The sequence below is a fragment of the Poecile atricapillus genome, chromosome Z (genome assembly GCF_030490865.1).
Source record: "Poecile atricapillus isolate bPoeAtr1 chromosome Z, bPoeAtr1.hap1, whole genome shotgun sequence".
Taxonomy (NCBI): Eukaryota; Metazoa; Chordata; class Aves; order Passeriformes; family Paridae; genus Poecile; species Poecile atricapillus.
In genome coordinates, this window is record NC_081289.1 from 136,162,925 (window position 1) to 136,178,858 (window position 15,934).

At 42.5% G+C, this 15,934-nt stretch overlaps 1 protein-coding gene across 1 annotated transcript in view; it reads left to right on the forward strand.

Moving 5' to 3' along the window:
* Positions 1–6,486: 6,486 nt before the first annotated feature.
* CCBE1 (collagen and calcium binding EGF domains 1) overlaps positions 6,487–15,934 on the forward strand; it is a 96,458-nt gene continuing 87,010 nt past the window's right edge. The window contains exons 1-2 of the mRNA XM_058826907.1: positions 6,487–6,657; positions 6,806–6,886. Of these exons, the coding sequence (XP_058682890.1) occupies positions 6,557–6,657; positions 6,806–6,886 (182 nt within the window). The 5' untranslated portion in view covers positions 6,487–6,556. The remainder of the gene's footprint in view (positions 6,658–6,805; positions 6,887–15,934) is intronic.

Below are 15,934 nucleotides of genomic sequence, written 5' to 3' on the forward strand. Positions count from 1 at the left end.
GAACAAGGAAGTTTTGCTCCCCAAGAGTGCTCAAAAACTGGGATTTTTATCCAGTTGCATCTGTGTTAATGCATCTGCCACTGGAGAGTGCCCACGGCTCCACAGGAGCTTGAGCCAAAGAAAACACATCTTGGGGGAGATGCCACAGCAGGGACACGTGTACAGAGTCTCCAGGCTGCATTTGCTTTGGCACAGGCTCCAAGGATTGCCATCAGCAGAGCAGCATGAGGGCTGCTTTGCTTCCCCCCGTGTCACAGGCCTTCCCCAGCTCCCCTGCACAGCTCCAAGTATGGGAGTACCCTGAAGGAATGCTGCAGTGAGCTATGGAGAAGCAGCTTTCTCACAGGTGTAGCTACAGCTACCTGAGCTGCCCAGAGCTGCGTCAGGCCATAGCTGCAAAACAGCTGCACAGCCTATGAGATAATGTTTCCTGCTCTGCAGGTGGGATGGCAAATCTGTGGGAGGCTCCATCTATGGGGTCCAGACCATGGCAGATAATTGAGCTGTCTGCAAGTTGCTGTGGATTGGGCTCATAACCCGACCACATGCTAAGCATTTTGGTTTCCATTTAGGAAGGACAGACAGTGTGCAACACTCCTTGAGGAAATCTGCATTGGGAACAAGTATGAAATTATTGTTACATATGCTAATATTCTATACGATGAAACATAATTTCTATAAATATCCAGCATTTTTTTCAGTTTTAAAGGTGTCTATCTATTTATGTGATTACACTGTCAGAACAAATAAATACCTGAGACTTTATTATTATATTTAATCTATTTTATTTATCTATCTATCTATCTATCTATCTATCTATTTATTTATTATTTATTATTTAGATTTTATTATTTATTAATCACAGGTGTGGCTTGATGCCTTAGTCACTGGAACATTTTTCCTAGCATTTGAAAACCATTGCAAGAAGCTATTTTCCTTTATGAGCAGTATTCTGTACTGCAAAACAAAGGCTTGTCAGTTAACCATATGAAATTAAAAACAAACAAACAAAATATCCCACCCTTTATTTGTAAATTTTCAGTTAGCATGGATTGTTCACTAAGGTCGTCTCTTGCTCAAGCCTCTGTGTCTAGTGTCTGCACTATATGGCATGGAGTTTGCAAAATAAACCCCAACGCCTTGCTGGGCATCCATCATAATCCTAAAGGGTTGATGGTGTCAGTCTGGACATTTACAGGCTGTTTCTGTGGCATGCACACACAGCAGTCTTGAGTATTGCACTTCCTTTGCCAACAGGTTGCATGCTAGAACAGGGCTGCCACAGCTTTTTTTAGTCAAAAGACACCTTTGGCTTGTGGAAAAGAAGGAATACTTCCCAGGACCATCTTCCTCTGTGCTGCCACCACAATGTGCCTCTGCAAATAAAATAACAAGTGTTCAAATTTTAGTTCAATTTGTATAAACAGATCTAGTTCCCCACCTATTCAGTTTCTTTTACATACATGTGAGAACTGCCTGTTGTCAAAAAGTGATTTCTGGGTCAGTGACCTTCCTTCTCAGCAACCAGGGCTTCTAGAACATGACACTGCCATGGGATGCTCATCAAAGGAGCAATTTAGGTGGATAACTTTGTAAACTTCAGAAGCACAGTGCCTTCATTCTGACTTTTACAGAGGCTGGATAGAAGGGGTCTGTTTTTCTTGCTGTCCATGCACTTATAGCAGTGTCCCAGGCCCTTCAAAGGAGCCCAGACCAAAACGGAGCACATATGAGCTGCAGAGGTCAATGGTGTTTGATAGCTGGGATGCCATGGAAGATTTCACATTCTTCAGCTTTAATCTCTTATAACAAAATGGAATTCAAACCTAACCCCCAAAAAAATAAGTCAGGTCTGGTTAGTGTGATGCCATGTCCTGTGCATCCATCAGGATTTGTTTTTGGTGGATTAGTTCTCTCATTTATGTGTTTTCTTCTTGGTCAGCAGTGTTATTGTTTTAGCTGATACTTTCAAAAGGTGTTTATTTTTGCTGCTAATCTAAGATGAGCCCTGTAATTATCTGTGAAATAGAAGCAATTCCTTTCTGTAGCTGCAATGCTTTCTGGAGATAGTGCCTGATGGTCACCATTTCATGTTTTCTGACATGCTTTTTTCCATGGCTGTTTTCAAAACAGTTGCATCACATTTCAACTGCCTTGGTCCTTCATTGACATGTTTTACCAAAAATGCCTCTGACAAAAAAGCAAAGACTTATAGTCTCCTAGATAGATTAAGTGCCATTCTAGTGTTTGTGGTGAGAAGTATCTTTCTCTGCCTCAATATTTTTATTGAATGCAGTTTGGGTTGGTTATTTTACATGTTGGGCTGTAGCACAGAGTGAGACAGCCCCTTGAACTTACAAGGAAAAATAAATAGATTATTTTAACTTTCACAGTTTCACATCTTTTCAAGTGGCAAAAGGATGGCTGGAACAAAGAGGTAAGAAGATCAACAGCCTTTCTCCAGTTTTCAGTCCCATATCACCTTGTCTTCTGCTCTTTGCCACCCAAATATAACTTGGAGTTCCTGTGGCTATGCCACTGTTTTTTCAACTCTTTCTACCTTCTTCCCCGCTCTGTCAGATGCTTTGGTGGATGCTCTACCATCATCTTTCAGGATGCAATACCCATTTAACCCAGGCAGACATGGTTCCCTAACATTTCTTCAGCCTTTTTTCTTCCCTGCTTTTCTTTTGCTTCTTCCTCTCTCTTTTTTTTCCTGCACTTTCTCCCTCTTCCTTCCTGTCCCAAACCTGCTTCCGGGGGATAATTTCTGAGACCTTTTGCATTCACTCCTAGCCTTTGCTCTGCCTGTTTATTCCTTGCTTCACTCAGCCTTTTACAGGCAGGGTAACTCTCTTGATCATGCAGAGGTTAGGAAGAAATTCTGCCTCTATCTAGAGTGAGAGACAGAGACACAATCATTCAGGCATTATTTTTTTCCCTGTTATCTGGGTCTGAATTTTATTTCTGATATGGAACACTGCTCTAGGTGCCTACTGGAGTTCCTGTGGCATGGGAAATCTTTACTAGCCAAGCTTGGGTGAGTGTATAGCATCTGAGATTGGATTGTGAAATATTCCTTGAGAGTTGAAGTCTGGATGTGGACTTCCAGGTTTAGTTTGGGCATTCACCTGGAAAGGAGCCTAATCCATGAATGACCAACATGAGGCTTTACAAAGTATCCTCCCAAGATACTCTTGAAAATCTCTGTTTTCTGTCTGTTTACACCTTCAGCCTTGCTCTGATGTCCCTGAAGATGTCATGCTGACAGCTGGAGACCTGGTACTTGATCCAAACACAATGCTGTAGTGGGATTAAGACTATTTACAGTAACTGGTTACTTGCTTTATGTTTGAAGCAGATGGAAAATACACCAATGAAAATGTCATTTTTAAATGGATCAAGAATAATCACAGTGCATGCTTCTGAAGACAGCAGTGAAATATCTGAAAAAAACAACCAACCAACCAACCAAGAAAATTCCTGTGCTTCCCTGCGTCCACCCTTCCTCTCCAAACATCATGGTCATAGTTCTTTTAAGGGTGGGAATAGAAAGGGGGTACAAAAAATCTTCTATGATTAGGATCACTATCAAAGTTTCCAATCTCTTGTCTGCATTTGTATTGAGCCTAATACAACTGCCCTGGTGGAGATCAGTGAGTAGCAGATAATTAATAACTGCTCAAGATCTTCATGCGTACAAGCAAACTGTATTTCTAAGGAGTCAGGGGCACTTCAACACCCTTCTCCTCATGTTCAGAGGCTGTGCTTTTCTACTACAGAAAAAGCCTCTTAAGAGGCAGTGATCAAGTTTTGCTTCTAGGCTATTCCAGTTACCAGCAGTATCCAGAAAAGAAACTTGAATTTGTATTAATTCAACAACATCATTATGAATGAACCACAGGAAACAATGCATCTTCTTCCTATGTAAACAGTATAAATAAAACTTTTGATAAGCACTTTACTGCATTGAATTCCTCATTCTTTTCTTTGAGAGTGTTCCAAAGTTTAGTGTGCAGCTTAATCAACTTCATACGTGCTTGAGTTGGGCAAGTCAAAACTAACATGACCCTGCACAAGGAAAAGCATCCCTCGCACGAGAAATCCCATTCTGCTTATTTACTATATATGAAAACAGCCCCAACCATTCCTTCCCTGAGGCAACAGGAACTTTTCCATGTTTCCTTAACCACCGTCACCCTTCAACACTTTTCAGGAGGAAAGCCTTGTTCTCAGGATGACCCTGGCTGCATGGTCATTAAAGCTGAGATGGAGCTCACGAAGCAGAATGACCAAACCTCCAACTTTAATGTATTCAGCTGCAGTATAGTTACCAATAGCAAAGTATGGTGCTGTTTAACTTCTCTTTTCTGTCAGCTATTGATCACCCTGAAATTCTTTTGAATATAAAACTTTGGGCTCTGCTTTGGCGAAGAGTTGAGTACAGGATTAGCTACAGCTACAGGTTACCATTTTTAAATTAGCAAGGCTGTTACCATGGGTTAAATAAATACATATATAAGTAAATATAATGTTTTATAATTAAAAAATAGCAGTGTGCTGATACAGTGCTATGTGGGTGACAAGGATTAAAGAACAGGCAGGGAGACAAGTTAAGTAGTTCAGGTGAATCAGATCTGAACTGAGTGGCAAAAGTTCTGGGAAAAAACTCACCTTTTTGGAAGCACACTTGTACCAGGCCTATACACAGGCATTTTAAAATCAAAGTCCTTCTGCATTCATGACACTTGCGTCTGGGCTGGAAATCATCCAAAGGATTTCAGCTCTGTGTTCTGGGATTCAATAAGGAGCATTTTGGGAGGGTTGGTGACCACTTCTGGAATGTGTTAAATTAAATCCTTTGTTATCAATAGACAGACATCACAGGGGTTACAACAGTGCAAACCTCTCTTCATTTCAGACCTTGTCACTGGATACTTTCTGCTTGGAGTGGGAGGGTAAGGAACACGATGTGGAGACAGGTGTCTCCCGAGCTCTTTGGTCCAAGCACTCAGGTCTTACTTTTGTTCCTGTTATCTTTCAATCAGGAAAGGCTGCCTGGGAGAGGTGACAGCTTAGTCCTCTGAGAAAGACCCACAGCTTTCTCTGGCTTCAAGACAGAATGTCCTGTCTTTGCTTACTCTTTATTTGTATAAAGGAAAAAGAAGTAATTATGACAGAATAAACATCTGAAACATCCTCTTGAGAGCAAAAGCCAAAACAAATGGGGGGAAAAGTCTGCTATTCAGTGCTCCTTTGCTTAACTGAGCACAGGAGGAGAGACAATGTGCAGTGTTGCCGAGAGGAGAGAAATACCTAGAAGCTGGCAGTTCACAGCATAGGCAGACAATAGTGACAATGGATGAGGTGCAAGTGAGAAAAAACTTCTGAGAAATCCCAAAACTTCCCAGTCCATCTATCATTAGGTTTTTTTCCGGGTAGTGGACAACGTACCAAAGGGATTAACAGCTTAATCATAACTGATTTATATATGAGGATCTTCATTGCTTATTTATTTATTTTGTTATCAGGAACTTCCTCTTAGAGACAAGGGAAACTGAGGCACAGAATGGTGAAATAACTTGTTTAAATGTTGCCTGTGGCAGGGGAAATAATAGAAGTGTGTTACTCAAATCTTACACCCCTTTATTATTCCTGTGCTGGTTTAAGGAATTACAGTGCCTTGCATAACCCTGACTTTTCTGGCTGAAATGATATTTGAGTACAATCCTTTGCTCACATTTTCCTGATTTTTCTGACTGCAAAATGAGGTCTTTTATACTGCAGGTGAAAGTGCTAGAAAGGCTGATTCGCTCCTCATCGTGTCCCTAGAGCTTTTGGTACTTGTAGGAAGTTACGTGATGATCAAAGCAAATGCATCTGCCCAACACTTTGCAAAGGCACGGTCGTTTTGCAGGTTCACTTCCCTGGTCCCAAGCAGTTTAACCGTGAAAAGAGGATATGGTGTAACGGGCCAGACCCGATGCGCTCCTTTATCAGAGTCTGATGTCATTAATCTCCGTCTTTATGAATGGTGGGGAAGTGCCAGCTGTACACAAGGATAAACAGGCGTCGCAGCAGAGATGCTCTGAACTGCTCTGCTCCTTTGGGGACGAGATTTGAGATAAAGCCGAATCTGGAAAGCATCAGTGGTGGTGCACCGAGAGCCGCTGATCACCCCCGCCGCTTCGGACCTTTCCACCACCTTCCGTCCCCCTCACCCTGGGCCAGGCACCCTCCTCCCCCTCTTCCTCCCCTCTTCCCCGCGCTGTCCGCAGCCGGGGGGTCGGGAGCGCAGCGCGGCTTTGCGGGGCTGTGTGCTGATGTCCCCTCACTCCTACAGCACATCTGCCGCGACCCTGCCACATCTGGCCGCCGCCCCGCCGCGGGGCAGCATCTGCCGGCACATCTGGGCGCGCGCGGCCCCTCCCCGCGGGCACATCTGCCGGCGGCGGGGGGCGGCCCCGCGGCGGGGCGGGAGGAGCGCGGTCGGCGCAGCCCCGCCGCCGGCCGGGGCGGGCAGAGCCGGAGCGGCGCGGAGGGGAGCGACGGCCCGATGGGGCGGCCGGCCGGCAGCCTGGCCCCGCTCCGGCTGCTGCTGCTTCTGGCGCTGGGACACGCCTGGACCTACCGGGAGGAGCCGCAGGACGGCGACAGGTGGGTGTTGCGATAGCGAGGCTGTTTCTGTGTGTTTCCTCCCCATCCACCACCTTCTTTTTCTTTTCTTATCTTTTGGGCTTTTTTGTTTGTTTGTTTGTTTGTTTTTTGTTGTTTTTTTTTAACACTCCGACTCCCCGCCTTGCAGGGAGGTGTGCTCCGAGAACAAAATCGCCACCACCCGGTACCCGTGCCTGAAACCCACGGGAGAGCTCACCACCTGCTTCAGGTGAGCGCCGCGGCCGCGGAGGACGGGGGGCAGAGGGGGCGTGGGGCTCAGGCGTGTCCGCGGGGTGGGCAGCGGGGGACACACGCCTGTGGGTGTCAGGCGCAGGAACAGCAGCCGTGGCAGCTGTTTGTCTCTCCCCAGCTCTGTGCTAGCCCACCCCGGCATTCCCACCAGCCCGCGGACCGCGGAGCAGGTAACTTGGTTACATCCCCTCCGCGTTCCGCATCTCCCCCGGCAAGTCCTGCGGCTGTCCCAGGGAAGGGTTTCGGTAACTCGCTGCAAGCGTCACCTCCGAGACACCGCTGGAGAGGGCGCGTGTGGTTCTCATTGCTGTACCGAAGCCACTGGCAGTTTTTGATGCGGTGAGAGAGGCTTCCTCTGACCTGGGTGAACGGGACCACATTGGAGCTGCACCTGCATCAGTTGCAGGATAATCAATGAGATAGTCCGGATTTGTGCTACACGAAGGATACCTAAGTTAGGTAGATGAATCACACTCTTAGAATTAGTAACTTCTTCAGCAACCAGCTTTGGTGGAGAAACTCGGCAGAAGGCTCTCAGATGAAGTAAGATGAATCTAATAATGAGTTTTCATTTTTCAGCTGTGTGTTTGAGAAACATCATCTGTTTTGATGATGACATCAAAATGATGACAGCTGTGCAGAGCAGTTGACAGTGGATGTGCTTTTTTGAAGAGCTGTACACAAAGTATGAGCACACACGTATCCCTTCATGGATGCCCTCAGGTTAGCCTCATCCCCACAGACAAGATGTTTCATGTATGAAAGCTGCTTCTTGTGAGAGGTTGCTTTGTGGAGGGAACTGTGCACTGCCTGCATGTGTATGTTTGCATATGGCAGGAAGCCACTTCTCTATACCAAACACACGTAGAAAGTGTTACAGGGATTGTCCATCTCTTCTGTTTGGCATTAGTTCCAAAGAGCTGCAGACACACAGTGCAGCAGTGTTGTCCCTCTCCTGTGCTCTCAGTCTTGTTCATGCCCTCCAGTAGCCACAGCCACGTGGGACAGTGTCCTGCTACTGCCCAGTTCTTAGCAGCATTCTCTTCTTCCCAGTCCCTGGAGTCCGTGGAATGGAGACCACCCTTCCCTGTATCCCTTATCTTCTCCCTCTCCTCTCCCTGTGAAGGTCAGGAAGAGCCCTCTTACAAGCAGCTCTGTAGCACCCAGTGGCAACACATTTTGGAGAGAGACAGTGTGTAGGTTTTGCAGGGAAGGTTTTGCAGGTACTTGGTTCAACCTGCAGCATTTCTCTGGTTTGGGGGGGGCACTGAGGGCAGAGACTGTTCTGAGTGGGGAGTTTCTGAATGAAGAAGCCAGAGTGGGAGCTGCATAAGGCAGCACACACATGACCATCTGGCTCCTTTGTGCATGCCCCAAAATCCATCTGAGGAAATTGATTCTGCTTTGTGTGTGACGGAGGAGGACTACACAAGCTCCTCTCGCTGCTGTGGACCACTGTGCAACGAAAGCAGGACTCTGTCCAGCTGCCAAGTCCCACTTGTGCTTTCTTTCATCCTTTCTGAGGTATTTCTGACCTTTGGGCTCTGGTTGTGATGATCCTCCCTCCCTCCCCAGCTCTGCCTCTGCACAATCCGAAGCGATATTCACTGTCACAAGTCCACACAGTCTGTGTGGATGAGAATTTCCAAATTGCTGCATTGAGCTCTTGGTTGTTTTAGTTCAAACATTTTCTCTATTTATGACTTCCTTGTCTCCCTTGCTTTAAAAAAGAAAAAAATCCATTTCTGTGTAATCGTGCATTTTTAAGGTTTAACCTTTAGGCTTGGATGAGGGCTCCATTCCCCATCCTGTGAGGTTTCTTTCATGTCCACACACAAGAGCAGGGCAGAAAGTCTGAGAGGGAGCAGCTCTGCTCAGCAGAGCAGCTCTGCACCACACACAGACCTGAGCTGCAGTGTGCTGGCAGCTGTGCCACACGTGGGCGCGGACCTGCAGCACCACCCGAGGTGGTGAGCCCCAGGGACAGAACAGCGTTGCTCCTGGTAGCAAGGTGTGCTCTCAGCAGGCACATGGGATCACCCTTGGCAGAACATTTTTAATGTAAGATTCATTAATATTTTGAGGTTGAGGCTGTTAACAAGATGACAGGAAACTTGCAAGTGTTGACTAATCCTGTGGTGCCTCAAGGCAGATTTTGTTTCATAGGACATTCAGCAACTTAAGGATTCAGTTTTCATCCCTGGAATGACAAGCAACACTTAAAGAACTTCAGCTTGGTGGAAACTCAGCTGTGGCTTTTAGGAGCTTTCACTCCAGGTTTCAGATAATCTTGATTTTGATGTTCTAGAATTTATTCTTACAACATTTCATTTTTTATCTTCCTAGACATCTTTTTCACAGTATTTCATAATGACAATAGTTATGTAATTTATATACATTGTTAGAGGTAGATAAAGGGATAGTTAATGTCAGCTTCTGTTTACTATTAGCAGACACACCTAACTTCTTTTCTAGGTCGAAGTAGATTTTCTGTAGAAATTACACAAGTTGACACAAAATTTATCCTAATGGATTATATCATAACACAGCAGGCATAAGGCAACATGCACCACTACTGGTGATCTGTTGTGCAATTAGTTAAATAAAATAAGGAATGCATATGAAGTTGGACATAAAAATTCCTGACTAAAATACTTGATGGAAAATAATTTCATCCTTTTATTCCTCCTGCTGGAATTTGTCATGAAAATCAGAATGTTTTAGAGCACTTCAGTAAAAATAGCATCTTTTCATCACAAAAAGTCTTTCTTGATTTTATTTTTTTTAACCAGATTTACTCATGATTAAAGATGATCCAAGTGGAGGGCCAAGCCAGAAGTGGGACCAAGCACTGAGAATATATTGGCATTTTTCCCTGTGGTCATAGCAACCACGTACACAATCAGATGTATTTTTTTTCTTTTGAATGTGTGCAGTCTGGCTCTTCGTTTAGTTTGATTTGTATTTTTTTTGTAAATGTCCTCCGTATTTGTTTTCATAAGAGTACAGAGGAACAGATGCAAAAAGCAGAGGGAGGTTATACAAAATCTTTTCTGTGGAGATCTCATTTAAACTTTTGTATGTAACTGCACAAAGTACCCAGTACTAACGACCCAGTCAGGTAGATATGGAGAAGAATTTCTTCAGCTTTTTTCATAGTGGTATGGCCCAATAAGACTTTGAATTCCTACTGTATGCAAAAATTCATCAAATTTTAGGAAATTTGGGCAGCATGAGAATATGAAGCCTCAGTCTCTTGTTACTGTCTTCTCCAGTTATTTGTATGTGATGTTAACCTGTAAACTCTTGTTGGCATGAAGAACTACACAAATGTTGCGTTTTTCTCCAGTACCTGTGAGAAGTCAGTTTGTGCATCCTTCCTTCATTTCCATTTTAAACAGTGCTCCTGTATGTTGTTTCCTGCTCTGGTCCAGAAGGAAAAGCAGCATCTGGGACAGGTATCCCCCTGCTTCAGCCTGACTGTGGAGCTGCATTCCCATAAGGGGGTGGTAGTGGTTATGTCACTCCCAAGTTCAGAAGGATCAGTGTCTAATCTGGTACAATTTATTCATTGGAGTTTCTCCCTTTTTAAAAAACAGAAAACTTGATCAGCACAGTAACTGTTATATATTAGGAGAGATAAATATTTTTACTCAGCTAGAATTCAGAGAGTGTAGTGAATTATTCAGAATTATTCAATATACATACTTAACATAGACATATGCTAGTTGGGAAGCTGCTAGAAACTGTAGAAAGATTCAAGAATGAGATGTGGGAAAGTGAGAATATTATTATTGCCTGACTGTGCCCATCTCTTTGCCTACTAGCCACTTAAATATTGTTGTAAGCTGACAGAAAAATAAATAGTCTTACTCCTCCTGAGAAAATTTTTATTAAATGTTAAATTAAGGAAACCAGCAAGAGTAAATCAGGCAGACAAAAATTTGAACCTGGATTTGCACAGCCAAGAAAAACACTTTAGCCATTGCCTTCATGGGCTAAGGGAAGATTTGGGCTTTGTTTTTTTTTTATTCAGATGAAAATGTTAGTCTAAATTAGTTTACAAAACTGATTATTTTTAAAACAAATAGACTATTGACATGGTAAGAGAAATTATCCTTCTTTCTCTGACATCACCATAAGTAGTCTCCTGCATTTTTTGCTGAAAATGAAGCAAGCAAGGACATGTTATACCCTAATTCTCTGTGTATTGTGATAGAGACTGCTCCTGATCCTTCCTTCTGCGGGATCCCCAAGGAGTAAACAGTTCAGAATTAGGGTGCTGGGCAGAACAATTCTAGCTAATGATGGTGAAATCTTTGTAAAGATGAGCCAAATATTTACATATATCTCCAAACAAGCCCCATGTTGTGGGACATAAATCTTGGTTTAGAACTTAATCTGTAACTTTGGGGGGTTTTTTCAGTATTTTGGAAGAAAGGTCATTTAAATAGGAAGAACACATTTCAGTGTAGGTTGTCAGCTTCTTCATCTGATAGTTGGCAGCTACAAGTATTTTTCACAGGCCCTTCCAGCACTTTAGGTTTCAAATTATGCTGTTAAAAATTGTTTTGCACTTCATAACAAAAAGACAATGAAAATGTATTGTGAAAGAGAATGGATATATATTTATACCCAACTTTGTTCTTATGCTAAACAGAGATCACAGGACTCAAAAAGAATTTCTTTATACCCTCTTCAGTGCTGATACTGCTGGTGAAGCCTACTATTTTTATAGACTGTATCATTTTGCACATTCTTAAGAGATAAAAGTAATTGCAAGTAAGTTGGATTGTAGCTGTTTCACAAAGAGCAGCACTTTCACTAATATGCCCTTGGGGACCATATGCAATTCCTGGTTCCCAGATACTCAGCAAGCAGAGCTTTCCAACATGAAAAAAAAAATGCTGTATATAGTTCTGGAGCATTCAGCTGGAGTAAGCAGGGATAATGTTCGGTCATCTTATCTTCTGACTTTACTTTTCATAAATTTCTTTTTTATAGTTGCTATTGCATTTCCTCTCTGAAGTTTTGCTGACTATTCCATATCATTGAAAGAGCCCCAGACAATAAATTATATAACAGTTAAACAAGAAACTAACCTGATTAGAGCAAGCTACTGCCTAATCTTCAGTTATCTTGAAAAGAAATGCACTCCAGAGTAGAATTTTGCTGAAAATTTAGAGAGAATATGATTTCAAATTTTGTATTGGTTTCTGAAAATGAAACATACAGAATAGACATATATAAACACATTTTTAAAAAAATCTGCCAGGGAATTGCCATCACAGGTAGAACTTTGTACATATCTATGAATAAAATTTTCTGCAATACCTACTTTTTTTACAAAACAGCATATGCTACAGTGGTGCCAAGACATTCTTCCTAGCTTTCCTAGATTTATTTTTTTTTTTCCCACTATTGCTTTGGAAGTAGCACCTTCAAGTTTTGTGGTTCTGACTGCATTCAGTCCTCAGTTTCTTTCATTTTGCTTTGCTGTGATTGCCTAAGGAACAGATTGCTCAGAGCTACTGAGACACACTGTGAATATCTGCTGGTTAAGGGTAACGCCAATGCCACACATTTGTCTGTAGGCTTCCATACCACATTTGAGTGGTCATAACTTTCTGTGTCACTTTTCTGTCTCAGGTGCTAAGAACAAGAAAGCTAATTATTTCTGGATTTTGGTGATGTTAGAGACACCTGAGATCTCAGCAGATGTGGATGATACTGGCTGCAGCAGAGACTTCTGCAGCAAAGCATGGTGATCCTGTGGGTTTCCTGTGCAGTGTCTCCGCTGTACAGCCAATTCACTCCAACATGAGACAATTTAATAAATGGTCTTAAGGAATGCTGCATAATTACGTGAGTGGTGCTCTCAGGTACGATGTGCTAATTAAAGGATGAGGTCAGGCAAGTGGTCGTTCATGTAGTCCAGGAGTTTTTGATGTTCACATCAAAGCAGTTTGGAGAATTTTAGAACTGGTGAGCTGAGAGCTTTATGATAAGTGCCCTACTTGGTGGTTTGATTGATAATGAAACCCAGGTGCTTTGCATTATGGTTTTCATCTACAGAATATAGGGTTAAATATGAACTGATTTTCCTGGCCATGTCGTCTAGCTCAGAGACTCCAGACAAACAAAATAGTAGCCCCAGGGCCTCCCATGGCTGATACGAAATAGGTAATAAAAATAGGCCGCCAAAGGGAACATGACGTTTGTAATTATCTTAAGTATTGTATATGTTCCCTAAGGTCAGGCTGTTTTGTCCTTAAAGAAGTGATTGTAGTCTCTCCTGCTAACAGCAGGATGTTATTAATACTTGTATTACTGCTCCCATTGTGGTAGACACCCATTGAGCTGAGTTATGCTGTACTTACTGCAGACAAAACAGGCAAGACAGAAAAGGCAGGAATGGAAGGATAAAGATATAGAGCAGCAATGAAGAGGAAGGACAAAACACCCAGGGGCATGGACCAAGCAGAAAAAATAGCTGATATAGCTATAAAAAACCAAAATTCCACCTTGGTGGTGGTTTGTGTGACAGATTCGTGTGTGACAGAAGGGAGATAATCACTCCCCAAAGAAGTATAATTTAAATGCTTCCAGGCTTCTATTTAAGTTGAACCCATAAAAACAAAACATCAGCCAAAATCAGACAAAAACCCACATGCATGCCCCCCTGGGAGGATTCCTGTTCTCCCAACTAGACTTGGAGCTAAGCTACAGGCGCTGATGCATCTTCCCTTGACAGCCTCTCCCCTTCCTTCCTTCCTCAGTCTGGATAATCTCTCTCCCTCTCTGTCCCTCTCTGTAAAGTGTGTGTCTGTGCAGGGGCAAGAGGGAGAATTTACAGGCAGATATTTGAATTTCCCTTTCAGTCCTTGCTCTGTTAAGATTGCCTGTACTCCTTGTCATAACAAAGAGTTTTTGGGAAGTAGACGAGCATGAAATATTTAAACTACTTGTGGAAAAGTAGACCAGGCTTGCTAGAGATCCCAGGTAAGACAGGATTGCCTGTATTCTGCCGTGAAAACCATTTCCCAGTACAAAGAACATGTGAACAACAGTTTTTTTGAGACCTCTGCTGTGCTGGCCTGTTCTTCTGTCATTGCATATGTGGAAGTGAAATTACTGTATATGGGGAACAAGGTCACATGGAGCAGGTATGAGGGAGATGCCTGATGTTGAAGTACAGATAAGCAGTTTCACTGCACCTGAGATGGATCTCATTTCAGATTGTATTCACACTTGTGCAGTGCTGGTCATTTGGGGCAGGTGTGATTTTGGGTTTCACTGAGATTGCGCTGAATTCTCACAGTCTTGGGTTTAATATTTTGGTTTTGTCTCCACCTCAGTGCCCTGAGTCCTGAAATGACTTTTGTCTCCGAGTGTGGGTCATTGCTGAGTGTTCAGTGCCCATCTCACTGCAGCTGGCGCTGTTGGGGATGGCACAGGGCTTTGTCACCAGTCAGTGACAGGGAGACGGGTCTCTTCTCTGGAGACCTTGTGTTGCTTACATCTCATACAGACCACATGGGTCACTCCAGGATTCCTCTTTTTAATTGTGCCCACCACCCCAAAGAAGCAAAGCTGACTTTGATTTACTGTAAAAAAAAAAGCTTTCCCCGAAGACTGCTCAGATTTTTTTTCTCTGTGTGTCCATTTTCTGTTTGCTTGGTTTCAGTTTTCAAACTAATAGGAGCTTCTTTTGTAAACTAACAGTAGCAAATGTCACTCTGCTGCTCAGCTTTGCCAGTTCTTCTATGTGGTTCCAATTGTAAGCAGAAACAATGGAAAGCAGAATCCATACAGTGCTGACTTGATTTCTTCTTGGCCTAGTAAAAGAAAGCATTTTGTTTGCATTTTGTCCTCGAGAGTAGCTCTGTTTAACAGTTGAGGAGAAAAACAATTTCAGTTTTAGACAGTAATCTCAGAGCTTAGTGCTTGGAAAATCCTTCTCCCTTAAAGAGTGTTTTCCATTGTGTTGTGTTGATTTTGTTGCTGATTCTGGTTCAAAAAATAAGTACAAGACCATCAAGCATTTAGCATACATCCAGCTATTGTAAATAATTTCTTCTGAGTTTCTTTGTTAGTTTCAAATTCTAACCACATTTGTTTTATTTGATGATCTGTGCTGTAATTGAAATGAGGTGAAATACACAATGTTTGTATTAATAGTATTAATTTTAGCAGCCACTGAGTTGTAAACACACATTAAACAGAAGTCTTCTCCATCCTTTTCAAATGGACAGGGAGATAAAGTGGTGCAGACAGTGTTTTAAGTGGGAAAGAAATGCAAAATCAAAGCTATATCCAAGTTTTTAAGTGGATCATTTTTGTAAAAATGAATAAGCTTATTATAGGTCAATGGCAAGTTGTTGTAGAGCATGAGTTTGGAGAACTATAAGACAGTATTCATCTGGGCTAGAAAGCATATTATTTCTCTTTCTGTGGAAAAATTATTGGTGCATACCTTCCAGTGTAAAACAGCAGTGTTCATGTTGGCTTCATCATCTCATTATCAACCCCCAAGGAGGAAGGCTGACAACCTAAATCTCTGTAACAAAGTGTGCAAGTCCAAGAAGTTATACTGTTCAGTCTTCAAAATGGATGAAGAAATACATTATTACAATAATATTTCATGAGAAATTGACAAATACTGAAAATACAGAAACTTGTGAAAGTACACCCAGAAAAAAGTGTGCTCCGAACTCTTTGTATAAGACAGAGAAAATAACTTTATTGGATGCATTTTTTCTTTGTAAATAACTTCCTGCCCAGAGCTCCAGTGTTTCTTTGGAATGTTGATATTTCTGTGATCCCATTCAACACATTTAGTGTATGTTGTAAACTAGACATCTTGCCTACTCAATAAGTTGTTATTATCATACTCAATTTTCACTAAAATGTTTATTATCATAGCTGCACCAAAATAGTGGTGTCGGTTCCTAAACACTGCTCTCTGGAATTCTGACAAAACCCCTTAGTTTAGAGATTATTGCCTTGGAGAGTTGAAACAAAA